The sequence below is a fragment of the Rhopalosiphum maidis genome, chromosome 2 (genome assembly GCF_003676215.2).
Source record: "Rhopalosiphum maidis isolate BTI-1 chromosome 2, ASM367621v3, whole genome shotgun sequence".
Taxonomy (NCBI): Eukaryota; Metazoa; Arthropoda; class Insecta; order Hemiptera; family Aphididae; genus Rhopalosiphum; species Rhopalosiphum maidis.
This window is the reverse complement of record NC_040878.1, coordinates 26,132,764-26,152,365: the sequence shown is the minus strand read 5'-3', so window position 1 is coordinate 26,152,365 and position 19,602 is coordinate 26,132,764. Positions and strand designations below refer to the sequence as shown.

The window sequence follows — 19,602 nt, the reverse complement described above, 5'->3', positions numbered from 1 at the left end:
AAAGTGGTTTTAGAATAAATGAACTTGATGAAATGTATAGGAAACAATATTTCTGAAATAACCTTTTCAAGTTTTATATTATTATAGATAATAACAGATCGTTAATCACAAAAACCCTTTTTTCTAACATTTTTTGAATAACTTATATTTAAAAAACGCTGATGAGGTTGTATCTTAATTATTTTTCTCTATAGAATTTCATTTTAAAAGTTTTCTATCTAAAATCACTGTTTAATGTTGTTTTGTATGTTTTGCGTAAAAATGTTTATTGTTTATAGTTTATATACGGAAAATGATCGGCTTAACATCAATATTTATGATTAATGAGTAGATCGAAAATTAGACATATATCGCTTAAACTATTCTGTATATATATATTATAATGTATAAAGTGTATGGGAATTTATTATTACTATATACCTATACAAAATTCGTATATTATCTCTGTGTATCTTTATTATAATATTATGTAAGACATATATATTATAATAAAATAAATACATTGTATTATCTTTATGAGTATAAGCAACACAGTTTCAAACTTTCGTTAAAAAATTTAACTTTTCTTTTCACATGCTTTTAAAAACAAAAAAGGCCATAGAGTGGATCTGACCTTCTCCGCCTTGTATACGTCCTGATGGCATCATTTCAGTATACATCTACGATAACTTATCGAATCAAATTAGCACAATATTATAATGCATGAGGAAATTGTATGAAATATAAAACATAGGTTGATGACTTATTGTATACAACAAGTCAACAAAACATAGCAACGTAAGTAATATAATTTTATTTAATGTAATTTAATATTTGCATAAACTGTATATTAAACGAGGTAAACTAGTATAAATAATTTAAAACTTAAACAATTTTTTTATCTCAGCTGAAAATTGATCTAATTATATGTTATGCTGGTTTTTTAAATTACAAAACATAAAAAAATAATTATTTAATGAATTTTTAAAATGTTTAAAACACATAAGCAAACAAAAGAAAAAGATAATAGATTACATTTCAATGTCTCTAAACAGAACAAATATGATGTATAGTGGAATTCACTCAAATGGTATCGATAAATTCATTATCATTAATTTAATCAGTAATTGTTTAAAAAATGTATGTTTCCTTACAACGTTTAATAACATATATTTTTTAACGTTACATGTTTAATAGAAAAAAAATGTTGTAACATTTTATTATGAACAATGTAACCTAACAGATCTATAGTATCTATTTGAAGTATTAATTATTAAAGAAACTTTTTGAGGAATTTATAATCGAATAGAGCAATGACAAGTTTTGATATTTAGTGCTCAAAAATATATTGTGATATACTATCGTATAGTACTTTAGTGGAAGTTCATTAACATGATAAGTTAATGATCAAAGAAACGAAAAATTTAAATTATTACAAACATATTTTTAGAATTATTTAGAGAGTTCATGTTTACATTTTATACAACATAAAATATAATTTTTAGAAATAGAAATATTGTTATTATATTTTTGAGTTAAAGTAGTAAAGAATACTACGTGTTTCGGATACTATTTAATAATTATTTAATATATTTTATAAAGTAAACTTTGAATTATACTCAACTGTTTTATTGAATGAATTTAGTATTCTGAGTGTTTATTTTATTTTATGATATAAGTAGACCTTTTATTATCCGAACTGCAATTAGCGTATCCGAACATTAAAACTCGTATCCGCGACTTGGCTACAGAAAAGCGCGTTGCAGTCCATCGTCAAATAAAAATCGATAATTTTGTAAAAAAAAATATAACAAACATTATCTTATATGTATGTAATGTATTTCAAATAATGTAATGCATGTAATTCTAATAAAATATTAATAATAATAAATATGTATGTAGATATTAAAATATTTAACTGTTTTAAACAATTTTTTTTTTTAATTTCCAATATCCGAACTTTTTCATATCCGAACTAGGTGCGGTCCCTTTTAGTTCGGATAATCGAGGTTCTACTGTATATACATTTTATATATTTAAATTTTTATTATCTTTTCATGTTTTTGAAATTCATCTTATATTTTTAATATGTTAGTTGAAACTTGAAATACAGCTGAATTAGCAACGCAATCTAATGCATTACATAATGAGGATAACTTTGACTTTTTATAGACAATATTTTTAATTATATTATTACACATAAAACTTGGTCTAAATATATAGGTGGACTTAAATATAATGTATTGCGGTTAAATTTCATACTTATACAAACATTTTCTACAAATAATTAAATAGAATTACATTAAAATTTACAGAAAAAATTGGTTACATTTAATGAAGCTTCATTTATTAGGATTATATGATCTGTATTTTAAATATATTACTATAATCATAGATTTGTAGCTGTATTTCAAATGTATTTTAATTAAGTAATCTTAATATTAATTTAAAAGAATCGTTTAACACGGGCTTAATATAATTGAAGTTAAAATTTCTTTTTCTTAAATTTATCAAGATTAAATGTACTGTGTAAACTTTATGTTTGTATACTATTAATAATAAAGATGTAAAAGGTTTAATATTTATATTGACATTTAATTTAAATCATGTTATACAAGTAACATTATATTTATAATGGGCTTAAGGCCCTAAAATTATTTAAACAGCTATTAGTACTACAAAACATTGAGTGTATTAGTTTATAATAAACGTAAATTGATTTCAGATTTTTATTGAACACATTTGAGTCGTTTCAATTTTTGGCCCAGTGAACAGTTGAAAATGTCAATTTATATGAGTTTGGCTAATTCCGGTTTTAATCTCGAAATCTTCTTTAGAAAGGTGTAATTAACATGGTTTAACTTCTCTATATCTTGGTTTCATGAATTCCAATTACTTCAATAATACATTGTTAAGTCATTTATAAAACTTAAAACGTCCTATATACTATATTTTTCTAATTTCCATGCATATAGGTATTTCGATTAAAATACAAATAATATGACTAATACAATTACAAATAAAAACTGGTATTCAGTCATGTATATAGGTATACTATATTTAAAAAGTAAATAATGTGTGTATATATTGTCTGTCCGCTGAATCCTCTGGTGGACTGTGATTTCGTGCAATACGTTTTTTCGTCAAGCCAAAATTTTACACTAATCCTCCTCACCCGTAGGTACAGCGCGAGATCGGTCTGTTAATGGACCCGGTTTTCAACGATGATGATAATAATAATAATAAAATTGAAAATCCGAACTTATGATTCGGCGTAGGTCGTATATGCAATGCCGGAGAGGGGAGAAGGGGTGCGAGAAAAAAGACAACGAAAAGAAAAATTAATGTAAAATCTATCGTACATGGCGACAGTCGGACGGCTTAGACTCCGCCTCTTAAGACTTCTTCAAACCGATAGCCAGCGAACGGTTTCACCACCATCAGGCATCAGTTGATCCGCAGCGCGCTCGACTATTCATTTAACGTGCGCGAGTCTAATATTATATTATTATCGTTAGTTTCGTTTTATTAAATGTATATCATGTCTATTATACACACATTTTAAACCAATTTTACATTCGTGTATCGATTTAGTGGTTTGGTCGTCTGTGTTATACTGTTGTTGTTTGCTTGCTGTAAATACTCACCAATTACTTACAACGCGTGGGAATAGATAAATCGACCAAAATTTGTAAGTATTTCTATATGAATGCTGAACATTTTATAATAATAATAATAATAATAATAATAAAAGTTTATTGCAACACCATCAATTTCACATGACTTGATATCAACAATATAAATAACAAAAGTTGCAACTCGTCCTATAAGCAAAAAATCTTGAATGCGGATGAGTCTTTCTATAAAAGAAATATTTTTATATTAGCTGTCTAATCATATTTTTCGTGGATATTTGTTTATGAGGTACTTCGGTTTAATATTTATTTTACTATTATAATTATTAGTTAACGCCTTTATTTAGTCTGTATGCCTATATTTACAGAAAAACCCTGTATCATATCCATTATATCATAATATGCTTTTCTATTCATTAATTTATCTTTTATACGATTTATAGAATTACATCGGTACAATATTAATACTTTAAATAGTTAATTTAATAGATAACAAATAATTATTTAAAAACCGTTGCAGTAGTTACCAATTTATATTCAATTTAGTTAGTATACCACTAATTCAATTGTTCGTCGATTTAAAAAAAAGTTATATTTTACTATTAAAATCTAAAAGATGATAACTCTTTATTTGATTGGATATTTAAATATCTAATATACTGCAGAAAAAAATATAAAAAAATTAAAGAACACGTTATTTGTATTACATTGTTACTTTTAAATTATAATATATAATTAATACAAACTCTATTAGTTTTTAGTTTTTAGCTTATAAATTTGTTATTCGTTTCTCAGAAATTATGTTAAGATATGTTTTTTTTATTAATTTGTTTTGATAAGCTATTTTTGACCTTTGATGTTTAAATAACGTATCACTCTTTTCACCTACTTTTATACAAATAAGGCTTGTCAAAATGTTTTTGAATTCGACAACTGTTTTTGCTACGTATATTCCATCGATATTATTTCCAATAAATTGTTCTATTATAGATACGCGTATATATAATAATAATTATATTAAAATATTATGCGCTTTTAACTGAGTGATAAAATACCAGTTTTATTCAATACGTAAGGAGGGTATATTTATTTGTTTTAAAGTCTTATACGATTGTCCGTTAAAATGTTAAATAATAAAATAGTTTTAACGTCATTGCAACAACTGACAGTACATCGAATTAGGTAGTACTTATTATTATATTGACGTGTGAGAAGTCTTTATAGGTATTGTGTGAGACAGTGGAGGTTTTGTTTATTCTTGTTGTAATTTAACTGGTCAGAAATCCTTACTAAATTTGTTTTTATTATAATCAGTAAGAGTTGATTTAATTTTAAATCTGACGTAGATACCAAGAACTATTTGTGACCTGCAGGAGGTTGATAAGATTTTAGATTTCTCTACTTATTGTTTAGTTTTACACTTTTACGTGACATGCGAGAGATTATAATAATTGTATTAAGGCAAAACATTGGACTGTTTAACTCGAATAGTAAATAAGAATTCCGTACAAAAACGTCACTACATAGTATAAAATAATAGAAGTATTGACTGAAAATGATTATTAATTATACAGAGTGGTTAAAAAATACATATAGATGTATTTATTATAGCGTAATATGGATATCTACATTGCGTATTAACTTAGCGTAAATAATTAATTTACAATATACATAGAGCTTTAACTAAATAGGAGTATAATAAAATAATTGATTAAAACTATCAAATTAGCTCTTTATTTAAAATTTTAAATCATAATATAGTATTGTAGTTATTTAATATTTACATATTTTAATTATCTAATTCACTAGTCAATATCGCAAGCATGTGGCGCATACCGTATTAGTATTATTATTATTTATTTTAATGTACTAGGTAATATTTTTTTGGACGTGTCCTAATCGTAATTCATTTGTACATATTATTTAATAATAATATACAATTCCGTATCGTCCATGTGCAAACTGTCAACCCAACGAGATAAGCATCAGCTATATAAATTCATCTCTGTCGAGTGCAACGCGCAATGACCGTCGCGGGTGGCTATATATATGTATAGGACGTATAGGTATAAGTATAATAGCAGTAAAAAAAAAAAAAAAGAGGTTTTCGAGACGTAAAACACGGAAGTCCTTTTTACTATATAATATTATGATTATAGCGGGCATGCTTATAGCAGGTAGGCGGTTGTTTACACAAGGGGTGACGGCTGTGGCGATTGGCGGAGTGTAACGATTGTATGGGGGGGGGGGGTTGAATCGAAAAATTCGAACCCTCGTGAGACTTATTTTTTTATGCTACGCTGCAATACTATATATTATATAATTATAACCCCAATAATATAACAGTATATGTATACTGTACTTATGGGATAGCAATTTGAACGGCGGACGCGCACGCAACGAGGGCGGAACTGCGCGTCCACCCTAATAATTGGTCGGAAAATCCGTCGATTCCATGGCAACCTAATTTTTCCTGTGGCTTTTATCACGCACACATGCACACACACGCCCTTTTTCTCGATTCAACGTCGAAACTTGAAAGCTATGACGACGTTCTTTTTGAGCCAACTCGCCTCGATGATGATGCCTCCCCCTCAGTGACTACGCGCAATACATACATCGAGTCGTATTTACATCGTACTGTCGCAGTTTTTACCAAGTAATAGTATGTTATTAATTGTTATTATATTATTAAATTTGCTTTTATACAACTAATTGTTGATAACAATGGGATATCATTTTAGTATGTACAGTGTAATTAAATTGCAGTTATTTTAAGTATTTTAATTATTTTCCAATCGTAAAATTAGTAAAATTATTATTCTATATATTTTAACGTCAAAAAGTTTATTTATGATAGACGATATAATGCTTTTAGCTAAGCCTTCCTAGTTGTTGTTATGTTCATATCATAATATTGCTTTAAAATTTGAAATTATTGGATTTTTTTTCAATATTTATAGGTACTTAAATACTTAATATTATAATTGTTATTCTTATTGTTTTCATTTGTTTTGAAGTTATTAAAAAAATAGACATACAAATTTTTATCAGGTTGTTGATTTTATTAGTTTTAGTTCAAATCGGTTTGTTATGTAATCCAAAAATTGCATACGTTCATATAAAATGTATTGATTAATAAGAAATATAAAATAATAAAAAGTTTACAGTTCAGTGTTCCGGCTGTTTAATGATAATATTGATAATATTTTGATACTAAATTAGAATAAATAAAATTAATTAAATTATTTAATAAATAATAAATTTAAGTATACCTATAATATAATATAATGTACAAAACATACACTATTATAATATTAGATATTAGATATCCACAACATTTACATTCATAGATAATCGAATTATTCCAGCATAATGTATTAAAGTTATCTATATATATTATATCATATTAAACTTAAACTTTAAAGCGGGAAAAATATCGAAAAATATTGTTTCTTTTATACAATATACTACTATACGCGCTGTTTGCTATCTCCAATTAACCTATGCTATCGTGTTAAACTGTTAATATAGTTAATAATATCAAATGATCATCTTACGTTAAAAATATCTATCTTTATACGGTTATATATAAATCTAATACATTTTTGTGTTGTAGTGGTTTATTTCATTCTATAGAATTTGTAATTTATTCTAATGACTAATTACTCCTTACACAGTTAGACGATATACATTTCTTAAAGATATGGTACTTAGGACAAGATTACTACATGTGCTGGTGTTGTTAATATTTTATTTTATTTTTATATATTTCTTCAAGGAGATAAATATAGTTTATCTATTTTCCGTATTTACGTTTTTTTTTCTTTGTACAGCATATATGTTTTGTGCAAAACGCCAAAACGCATATACAGCGTAAGAACAATTCAGGAATGCGATGAATTTAAAATATTATTCAATTTTGCTTACCTAATCATTATTCTTGTCTAATTGACGTAGTTTTGATTTTTTCACACCAAAAGTTAACAAAAACCGATTACCATAGAAAGATTGCGTGCAGCTAGCTCAACGATCGCAGACGATTTACCTAGGGTTCGGTGATCATCATATTATACGCGGAAGCCTCGTTATCTTAGTATATACCAAATACCCGGTAGTAGAAGTTAAATATTAAAAAAAAAAAACACTATTGCTAGTTGTTACTCGATACGGCTTACGACTACTACACGACTCTTCAAGTGCACTCATCATCATCATTGTTCTAGTTACCGCGTGTGTTGATCTCATTTAGCTGAAGAACGTCGATGATTTTTATTTATCAATGTCGTCGTAGTATAATTTAATGAAAACTTTAAATAAGAAAAATTGGAAATAATCTACACACAGTACATCATTGTTATTTTTTTGACTTAATTTTTGTTTTGATCAAGACGAGTTGCTTGTATTATGTCAAATGAATGAGGATGTTTTTGTCACACGGCCCCAGATTGATTTTGTTCCTGCGAGTGACCGTTAAAAATTAACATTCGAAAGATGTCATACTGGATTGTCCAGTGTGATTACGAGATAACGCATATATTAGTATGAACGGATAGAATAATATATCTTGAATATATGTTTAGCAACTGTAAAAATAAAGACAAAAAACCAAAGATCATAATTAACAACCCAATAAATGTTGATGGATTTTTTTTAATGATTATAATTTATAATTATATTATACTAAAAATCATGATTTCTAGATTCTCACGATAAATACACATGGAAATAATAATATTTTATTATACCTTTATTAGATACTAATATTTATTACACGATTGAAATTAACATTCATAACCATAAGACATACGGAAATATCGTAACAGTGCACAAATCACTCATTCGAACAAAACATAATATAAGATTAAAAAACTGTTATTGGCCAACCTAATTTGGTAGATTTCAACAATATATTTTCTTAAATACATCATGTGTTAAGTATTCGTAAACCACATTAATATTAAGCTGGTTATTTATCATTTTCTAAACGAGTTTTGTATCTTATTTTTCTAAAATGAAGTTAATTTGATAAAAGCGTCTATTGGAAACATTATAAATTATAACACTTACTAATTAGTAATTAGTAATTAGTAATAAGTAATAATTAGTTTAGATAAATTTAATTTTAGACGATTTCCCGTCTATAAAAATATTATCAAACTTTATAGCATTCAATATTTATTAATCATTTTACCTTTTAATGCAGAGTTAACATATATAGGTACTTTTAATTGTTTTTTGATATGTTTGGTTAAATAACCTAAGTAAGTGTCTAAATTTGATCAAATGATGGTAAAAACTCAACGTATATGCGATATATTAAAATAATTTAATAAAGACAACTTTTTATTTAATTATAAAGTAAATATTTTTTTTTTTAAGATGTATCGTTTATTTAAAAAAATTAGATATTTGATAATATTGTTTAATTTATGATTTAAATAATAAAAAATTGGTTTGTAAAAAAAATAACTGTTTATTTGTTAGAAGTAATATACTCTTATACCGAGTAAGTAACCTATCACTGTGTATTAAATAATTATATTTTAACCTAAATAATTAATTAGTAAGTCACAGGAGAACTGTTATTAAAACTATTATTAAATAAAAAAAATACTAGGTATATTATATTTGTTCCATACGGGTATATTATTTTGAATTATTATAATTTATTCAATTCTCCTATATATTAACAATCAATATTGCAATGAGTATAATATAACTGTTGATTTATTGAAAAATATATATATTTATAAATATAATATTATGACTTCATTTTGATGATTAAGATAATTATTTACACTTTTTTTTCATAAAACTGTACGTTCTATATACACGATCGTTCAACGATTCTATTTATATTTTAAAATTATTACATTTGAACATATTTATTTTTTACTAATTGTTTATTTTCCAATCTAATTATATTTTAATTAGCACTGAAGTGAATAACCAAACAGGTATGTGTACTGGTACTTTAATGATTAATATTTCATTCAAGAATCTCCGTGTCAATACATTCATATCGTTAAAATCGTATTAGGTTAGTTTTACTGGCTGTTGACGGATTGTTAAAAAAAATGTTATTCAAATAACTTTTAAATCAGTCACGACGATTTAAATAACACAACGCTACTGATGGGACCGGTTTGCGCGGTCACACGAATGAGATTAAAAAATATAATTTATAAATCCTAACACAATCATCTTGGCCCGTGCATTAATAATATCAATGTTGGTTTATTATTTATACGCCATATTGTGTGCGTGTATGTGGTTAATCTGTTAATGCCACATACACGCTTCCATAGTATAGTCGAGTTTTATAAACAGAAGACGAGCTTATTCTTTTGTATATTATAATATACACAAAATAGGAAGGTGCAATGAATTTTAGATTCGAGCTGAATATTAATACGCCGACGGTGTAGATGTAGGTACTTAAAACTTGTCCTGTATGGCTGTATAGTTTTATTTTCTATAGGTTTATGGTATGTTTTTAAAAACAGCGCAGTGGTAATATTATGTGCATTAAAATAATAAAAAATACGTCACCTTTCTATAGTTTTGCAAATGGTTCTTTTTGTTAAAAAACGTGTTTTTTCCTCATATTATCGTACGAAGTCTTGTCGGTTTGTTTTATATAACAATGTCCTACACAATATTACATATAGATTAAACATAATGTATACTTACCACGAATACTACGCGGTCCATTTTTGGTACACTTTTTAAATGTTCATACGTTAAATAACTAATCATAACATTTAAATATTAAGTGCGAATGTACGATCCGTATTGATTATTGATAAATATTGGTATTAAGTGTATATGATATAAATCATATATCTCACAGACATATTTATTTTATTATACCAACTATCAAGCACCTTTCTTATGGCCTTGCTAAGTTATTTTAGGTCATTACTACATGCAGTCGTTTATAATGCCATTTATTATAATCATTTCGACAAATCCCGTAGACGGTAAACTGTTCTATCTACGCAAGATCAATACCCAGATCACATTACAAATGATAAACTCATGATAAGGTGATAAAAACAATGGTTATAGATAAATAATGTTTATAAGCATATTGGTAATAATCACATTTTTTTCTGTGTGCCTTATAATAAAAAGGATTATACAATGATTTGGCTTTTAATCGATTATCAAAACATTTGTCGTCTCGTCCTGATCTGATAAAATTCTGTATAATAGTATCATATTAATATTATTGAAAAAATAAATGTTAAATAACGCATAACGATGAAACATCAAAGTTTGTAAAAGTATAAATCCATAATATTATAACCTATTATTGAGCTATGTCCTATGATAACTGATAAGTATCTAATAGTATTCCTTTAAATTATAATATTAAATGCGATTTAAATATCAAACACCAAATAATATTTCAAATTATTAAATATTTAATAATATGTATAGATAAAAAAATAATCACAATTTCTTTTCTTCATCACTTATACGTGTTTAATAATTAATATTGTTTTTGGGATCAATAGGTGTAATACTAAATAGTAAATATATAAGATTGTAATATTTTTTTTAAATAAAAGGTTACCTTAAGAACTCAAATTATATTTTGAAATTAAGATCAAAGTACAGTTATTTATTAAATATAATAACTCAAAAATATTTTCAAGTAATATTTCATATGTCATTGTATTCATTATCTATAGATGTATACTTATTACCTATTTACCTATTTAATTACTTATTAGTTATTGTTGTATAAATAGTCGGCAGAATCAGTTAGTTCAATATGAAATTAATAATATTACAGATTTAAATAAATAATTTTACATACACATAAAATATTCTTCAATGATTTATATTTATTGATCTTTTGAATCGGAAATATAAATTAATAATATTATTCTCTGGTAAAAGCATAGTAATCGTTTCATTACACCTAATGGATATAAGTATACTCTTTTACAGTTTTACATTATAGTAATATAGTTTATAGTCATTTTTAATGACCCTATTTACTGTTTAGATTTTATAATATATTAATATTTAATGTGTGTGAAACTGTGAACTACATGTCGATCGTTCATTTATGCGGAATTAAATCGTAATATTTAATTTCAAATTTTTGAAATTTTTAAGTTACACATCACTATACATACACAATGTTTTTTGAAAATGCGAATTTACAAGTTACTTAACGCGTTGGATGTTTTCGTTTATCATAATAGTAATGTGAATATTATTTCGATTTGTTTATTTTTCGAAAAATATAACCGAAAGACATTAAAACATATTAAGACGAAAACATAAATCTCTGCACATTTAATCTATTACTAACCTAAATAGACTCCAATATTTATTGCATTTGTCTCAAAACCATAAAATATCATTACGCCCAAGACACACATTCGCCCTTTTCAAATCACTGACGGGTTTTTATTTATTAGGTCGGCGTTACAAGACAACAATAATATGGACTATATTATACACGTTATTAAACATATTCGTATAATCGTATATACATTTTATATACACACATACAGAAATCTACATTCTACATACATATTTAGTAACCAGAACATACACCAATAGACCACGAATACACAATTACATGCTTTAAAATGTTATTAGGGTACCTCCTACACATATAATATCCTTGTTGTATTTATATTCATGTATACGATTTTTCAGTTTAAAACCGTTTGTACGTGCACCGAGCGCTTTTATATAATATGTTTTTTTGGATATCAAACGAAAGCATAGCATACATTTCAGTACAAACGATTTTTTTTATAATAAAAATAATAAAATATGCTACGTTTAAATGGTTTCCAGTTTAAGAATATCGAAAGCAATCAAGTTGATTATTTGACAAAAAAAAAAAAAAAAAAAAAAACGACCGATGTAAATGCATTCATATGTGTCCACTTTGTTTGGTCGTATGTTTCTGTGAACATAAATTATTATTATTACATAATGTCTCAAAGTATTTAATCGCCATACCTAATAATAATATATATTATGTTCACGAACTGTTTTATAAATATTAGACAATAATAATATCAATTAGATTGATTTCAGAATGTTGTTGTCGTGTTGCATATTAATTGTACATAGACATACAATATATTATTATATAATGGTACACGTTTTAGTTGATATTGTGCGAATAAAATCAATCCACATTGTCGGAATAATACGCGTACTTTATCTAGATCAGAATCTTTAAAAGGTCGTTTTAAAAATATGTCCACCGACTAGTTTTAGATTTAATCCAACAGAAATTTTTTTTTTTATCCCGTAAGTTGTAACTGTGGCGAATCGATTTAAACAACGGTCTAAAACCAAACCTAAACAATCGATATCTTAGAAGTAGGTATTTTAATTCAACTATTTTAACTGTAAACTGATAATAAAAATATAATTACAGATTATTTAAATTATATCGTGGGGAATTATAACGATACGGAGTTTATTACTCGACACCAAGACAATAATTATAATTTTGATTTATCATTTCTCAGAAATACAGTTCTATCTCCTATTATCGTAATCTTAAGTTGCACATTTTTCAGATATCGGTGATCCTAATAATAAACGATGATCAATTTCGAATAGTTATAAATGACGTGACATTTTATTATTACATAGATTAAGCTCGTTGCGGTGTAATTACTTATTATAATATTACATGTACTTATTAAAATTTATAAGGAGAGAATTAGACGCACACAAGAAAGCGCTTTAATTTATTTCAAATAGTATAAACGCTTGCTGTTATCAACGGAGTACGTGACAATATTATATTACTGATAATATATCTTTTTTCGTTAATGTAACTGATATAAATATAAACTAATGTAAAGCGGACGGGGTCCCATATGGTCATATTGTAGGTATTTGGTCGCTTTGTGTTTAGACATTTTGGACAAATATTTGAAAACTCGATATTGAATAGGTATAAATACTTATAATCAAATAATGTAATCTATTATACCCATTGTACCCGATTACTGATATCAGTTAATCGTACAATCAAATATCATTATAGTTTAAATTACACATATTATACCTAATATAATAGGTAGTGTATGCGTATCAAATATTGTTACTTTGGACCTCACACTATATAATACTAAACTTAATAATTATATATATATATATACAAAAGCATTATGTGTGTTGTTTGATTAAAAAATATGCTCGTTCTACAAAATTAAATAAAAATGTAAATTATTTAAAAAAAAAAGTTAATTATTAACAACGGTCAAACATATAATGTTATATTATATACCGATATGATAACTCAAAATTCCAGTAAAATCATCAAATTAACTGCTAAAAATACATTAGGTCGATTCAATAAATATGAAAAGTGAATTTAAAATAAATGTATGAAATAATGTCGATAAACATGCATGCTAATTACACATTTTTTATATCCGACGTTTTAATTGGTATTATATATACATTAACCATTTTTGTCCATTGCGTTGATTTTTCAGTCGTCTCTTGTACAGTCTGTCCAAAATAATCGGTAACGGGCAGACGCGTCGACGCAAAGGTCAAACGGTGGAGTGGATGACCACCACACTACCCATACATATATCATAATCATTATTTAATGCTTTCATTATTACAATCATATAATACGAAAACAGTTTCTTTGCAGCGTATGTGTATATCGATGAAAAATAACAATTTAACGAGGTTTTTTCTTGTGTTTTTATTATTCATCAGCAAACTGTTAGATTAGAACCATCTATCTGATTATTCTGTAACCTATTAAGCGATTAGATTAACGTGCTCAATCCACCGCACACTGCATCTGTTCATTCGTATATGCGTTCGGCAAAGAACGATAAAAACCTCCGAAGGCTGTACAAAACGTTTCGTATACGCGTACGATATAATATAATACTCGTTAGTTTTCCGTTCGTCTGAAATAATAGTTAATAAAAATTATTCGAATATTTTTACTGGCAATCGGTTAAAACATCGTTAACTCGTAATCGTTCGACCAGGCGATATTTCGAGGACATCCGCAGTATCGCAACACGACAGTTAAAGCCAAAATATATACGAAACACGTACTTTACAGGTATACCGAGTTGTAATTAATATTATTGTTAAATTGTATGTGTATATTAAATTTATAGTAGGGTAGACTAGTAGTAAATCACGATTTTATTATTATTATTATTCGTGTCGACGGTGTTGTGTTTATTCGTCGACCGTAAAATATATTTTAATATTATGTCGTATCGATGGCCGTCGACTCGGGGAGATACACAAAAGCACTCGCCCGGTAGTCACGGAGCACGATTCAGAGACCAAAGGGTGTGCGGTGGCAGCTTTCGCCGGTGTAAACCGTACAGTATGTGAATACCTCTTTTATCGAGCGGTCGTTTCGCGGAGAGCTGACCATCATTGTCTAACTTACAACATCGACGATAACAGTGATAACACATTATGTCGTATATATTTTAATAATATCACGATGATGGGCGTGAGTAGTTGTAGTTGTGCTAACTGTTATCGCCTGCAGTGGCGCGAGTTAAACATTATACACCTATTGTAAAAAAAAACCTAGGCACCCGGATAACGATGCAGCGCCGACACGTATATACCAACGTATTATAATACCCTATACGCCTCTGCGCGCCTGCCTACCAGCCCGTGTAGTGTAGGTATACTGAGGTTAATTATTCTTCGAAACACAATGCCCACGGTCCCACACCGAATTGCCTTATCTAAATCCATGTACACGAAAACAGCCTTCTTATCACGCCGACATTAATTGTCCGAACCTGTGCACCAGCATATTTCGCAGCACTATAATACAGGAACCTACACTTATCTCGGCCGATTATATACCTTGTCGCCATGACGTAACCCTTCGTTAAAAGCTTATCTCACACACACACACACACACACACATACACACACACACACGCGCGCGCGCGCGCCTCTATAATATATTATTATGTTGGTATACTATAGTGTAATATAATAGTATATTATTTATATACATTATATAGGTATGAGTCGTGTTTTTACGAGTTAATACATTCCTACCGAAATATTACAACGGGCGACGCAATTATATACGTTTAAATGTTTAATACGTCGTCGTGCATGCCCGCGTAAACAACACGTATATTGGTAGGTGTGGGCATTAGGAGGTACCTCCGATTCGATCAACAAATTCAGAATCTCCTTTCGCGGTTGTTGACGGTCATGACAGTTATTGACAACTGGGTATTTTAAATAATCGACATGATCACGATCGCGATCAAATTATATGTTTCCCTCCAAAAAAGCATTGGTATATTCGTATATGGGATTTGAATGTTTAGATTTAGCGATGATGTATGATCTCGGTCTACCTTGACTCGTAACGTAGGTTACCCATGTGATATCGGAACAGCCGACGACGGCCAAAGGGCGCCCGGCCTCGGGTAGCGGTTTTCGGAAGATATCGCGAACCGTTTGAGGGCGTGTATATTATTGTAATATCTGATAATAATGTCGCGTTACAACACCTTTGGACCGGAAGACGGTGTCGTCGTTATTCCAACAGCTTTAGTAGTTCTATACGTCTATTTATATAACTGTGTACATAATAAAATACAATACACGTACGCGTATAATCGTTATTGTTATTTGTCCGTTTATCTTATAACGTGCACCACGACAATGTCCGCGAACGACTTTTTTTACCCTCACTCTTCTATTAATTCATATCGTGGCAAGTACGGGTAATATCGTACAACCGACCAGCCAGTCCCGTCCGAACACTGCGCATTATCATGAATCATGATATATGCAATATATTATAATCCTATTACCTATAGATACCTCCTAATACTATTAAATATATAAATAAACTATAAACATCACGTAAACGTAACACGTTTCCGCCCCCCCCCCAGTTTAAATATTTTATTTCGTAAAAACAATAATTCAATATTCGTGATAATATAACATTTTTGTGTGTGTTCGTGTTGACCAGGCGAAGAATTCACGGTGGCCCCCGTGACAACCGGCCGCGGCTCTTGGCACAACAACCCGTGAACGGGCGATGAAGTCATGTTCCAATGTTCGTCGACGAGCACGGTCGGCGCCGACGCAGGTGTCGTCTCCAGTGACACGCGTAAGTACCTATACCCATACAATATATCCGTGTACCAACCCCGTGTATGCGCGCCGTCACCGAAACCTGTCATCGTCACCCCTTGCATCATCGACTCCGTAAGGGTCGTCATTATATCAGCCCCTCGGCGGGAAGATGGACCCACGTGAGGTATAATAATGATAATAGCACATACATGCGCAGCAGGTTTATCCATAATGATTCATCCGGTTACAAATGGTTAAACGTTTTATTTTTTAGGTTTACAATGATAAATAATATTTAGAATTTAGCTTATGGTACTTATAAAATATGTCCTATACGATTAAATCTAGTCATAGGTACAATTATGCAATTAATATATAATGTCGAATTGATCCCATACTTGCTCCAGCATATTATTTGTTTAGTCTGCTAATTTGTTATCGTTCCTCTGCAGTAGTTCATGACAATGGAAGTACGTTCACAGTATATCTTTAACAATACATCTTCAAAATATGAAGTCATGTTGAGTGAGATCAAGTGACCTAGGAGGACAGGTGCCAATCGTTAGATAAATAATTTTTAATAATCCTAAATTATAATTATATAGTATCGGTTTGGTTGGGTTAAACGTCATTTTTTTTTTTTAAACAGTTTCGTAGTTCTTTATGAAATGATCGTTAGTATGTTAGCGTCCGACCGTTATATAAGTTTATTATAACTGTGGTACCTACACCAGAAATGGCTAACCATTTTTTTCGTCAGTGTTTCGACGTTTCGTTTTATTATTTCAACACAGTTGAAACAGATATACATGATAATGTATACGCTTCGCCGCAGTAGACGCTTTTTTATTTCACACTGGTTCTTCTTTCTATTGGAAAAGTTTCATTATTACTTACTATTACTGATAATATAACTTATCAGTTATTTTCAACATTCATAATGGGCATAATGCCTTAAATCGAGTTTGTAAAAAGTTAATAGTTATTTATAAGTATATATATAATATGAGAATAATCTACGCACCCTACTCTTACGCAGATTTTTGCAAGTATTTTTGTGTTCTTAATTTAGTCAGTTTGATTGGCCATTCGGAAGTGGTGGAAAGAGAATAAATATGATAAATGGTGGTAAAATAACATAATAAAATACAACTTTATCGGTTAATAGCTTCTGAAACTTATTTTTAGTTAATGGTGATTGGGGATATTTTATTGTACTGTAAATCGCTGTATAAATAATGTGATGGTACTGAGATCAGGTTATTGAGGACCTCTATACAAAATATGGATGTGGGCCGTGGGCGGTGGGTCTACCGGGAAAATCCAGACTTTTCTATAGGTTATCTGCGGATCTGCCATAATGTATATAAGGCCTAAGATGTGCCATTTTCATGAATATTTTTAAAATATTAAAAAAAATTAATTTTTGAATAATTATCAGATATATTTCAATATTAATTTAATAATTAACTGTTTGTATGCGCAAGATAACAAATATAATTAACTCGTAAAGCCATCAACTTATCATTCCTATAAAAATGCATATAGTTATAGATAAATCCATTGACAACATATACGAGAAATGTTGAGTATTTTTAAGAATTGGCATCCCATTATTGTTATAGTGTGGGCCCTAAAAGATTTTGTGACTATTTTTTTCCTAATTTAAGTATCTGCTTTTTTCGATGTTTATCTGAAATACAGATGTTACCACACTAATTAATGAACACAGAACAATAGGTATTCAATTTAAAAGTTATCGTTTGAAAATTGCCGATAAAATAAATGATAAAAAAAGTATACTTTCGTCAAGTTTTGTGATAGCGGATGGTGTAGGGAGAGAGAGTGTATCTTTGTCCAAACTTATCCGTTATAATCAGAGAATTCTGTTGTTATATTATCGTTATTTGTATGCGCTTATACGTTTGCTTAGCTGACATTTGATGTGTATATACTATACACATAAGTGAAATATACTGTGCGTGTAATGATTAAAACTATTTAAAATATACATTATAAAAATCAAAAAATGCCGATAAGACCGATTAAGAAAACGTTGTGTTGCGTTATCGATTCGATTTTTACGCCTTGACCTTTGACACGTCGTCCCACCGCGAACCCCGCTCTCACAACAATAAAAACACACACACACACACACACACTTGGGGCGTTATAATAAATAATTTCGATTGATGTTAATAATATACGGTTTGTGTGTGTAATGAGACCTTAACACATACACAATAATAATATATATTATAATATTTATATTAAAATATCACGTGGGACAGCAGCGTTTGGTTGGTCCGACTATCGTTTCCCCGTCTTTTATCAAACAATATATAATATTATACAATTGATAAATTATTGTATTTTTAATTTTTAAAGGCAATCTCAGATCGCGACGAAACGCGACAATTATCATTAGTCCGCTGCGTGTGATTACGTACGCGATTAGCTGTCGTCGCGTCGGTTTGAAAACGTTTTTATTGCACTCTCGGACCGCACGTAGAAAACTAGCTCATAAGTTATTATATTTTATTTTTAACAAAATTTATAAACGCTGATTTTATATGTTTCTTTTTACCTATTTAAATTTCATTCATAATAGTTATTTTCTAAATATTTACGTTTTAAAAGTTTGGTGTTATACATAAAAGTACGTTTTTAAAATTGGTTTTTCTCTATACATAATATATTATAACTACACACATAAAAGGTAAGAGAGGAAGATAACTATTGTCTATATTGTAAATGAAAATTGTGGTTAACACTTTACATGTCTAAATCGTAGATATAATTTCTTTTTTTTTCTTTCGTTTGAAATACCATTATGATGTAGATTAACTTATTTGTTATTTATTATAAT

General features: G+C 28.5%; 1 protein-coding gene across 4 annotated transcripts in view; it reads left to right on the top strand.

Moving 5' to 3' along the window:
- Positions 1-3,426: 3,426 nt before the first annotated feature.
- LOC113554039 (GATA-binding factor A-like) overlaps positions 3,427-19,602 on the top strand; it is a 28,745-nt gene continuing 12,569 nt past the window's right edge. Inside the window, exons 1-2 of one of the 4 annotated variants that reach the window (XM_026957691.1) lie at positions 3,427-3,670; positions 16,627-16,767. In XM_026957691.1, coding sequence (XP_026813492.1) covers positions 16,704-16,767 — 64 coding nt within the window. In that variant the 5' untranslated portion in view covers positions 3,427-3,670; positions 16,627-16,703. Of the gene's footprint in view, positions 3,671-14,466; positions 14,713-16,626; positions 16,768-19,375; positions 19,393-19,435; positions 19,453-19,602 lie in introns of those variants that run through there. The other 3 variants (XM_026957692.1, XM_026957694.1, XM_026957693.1) reach the window with 3 other exon arrangements.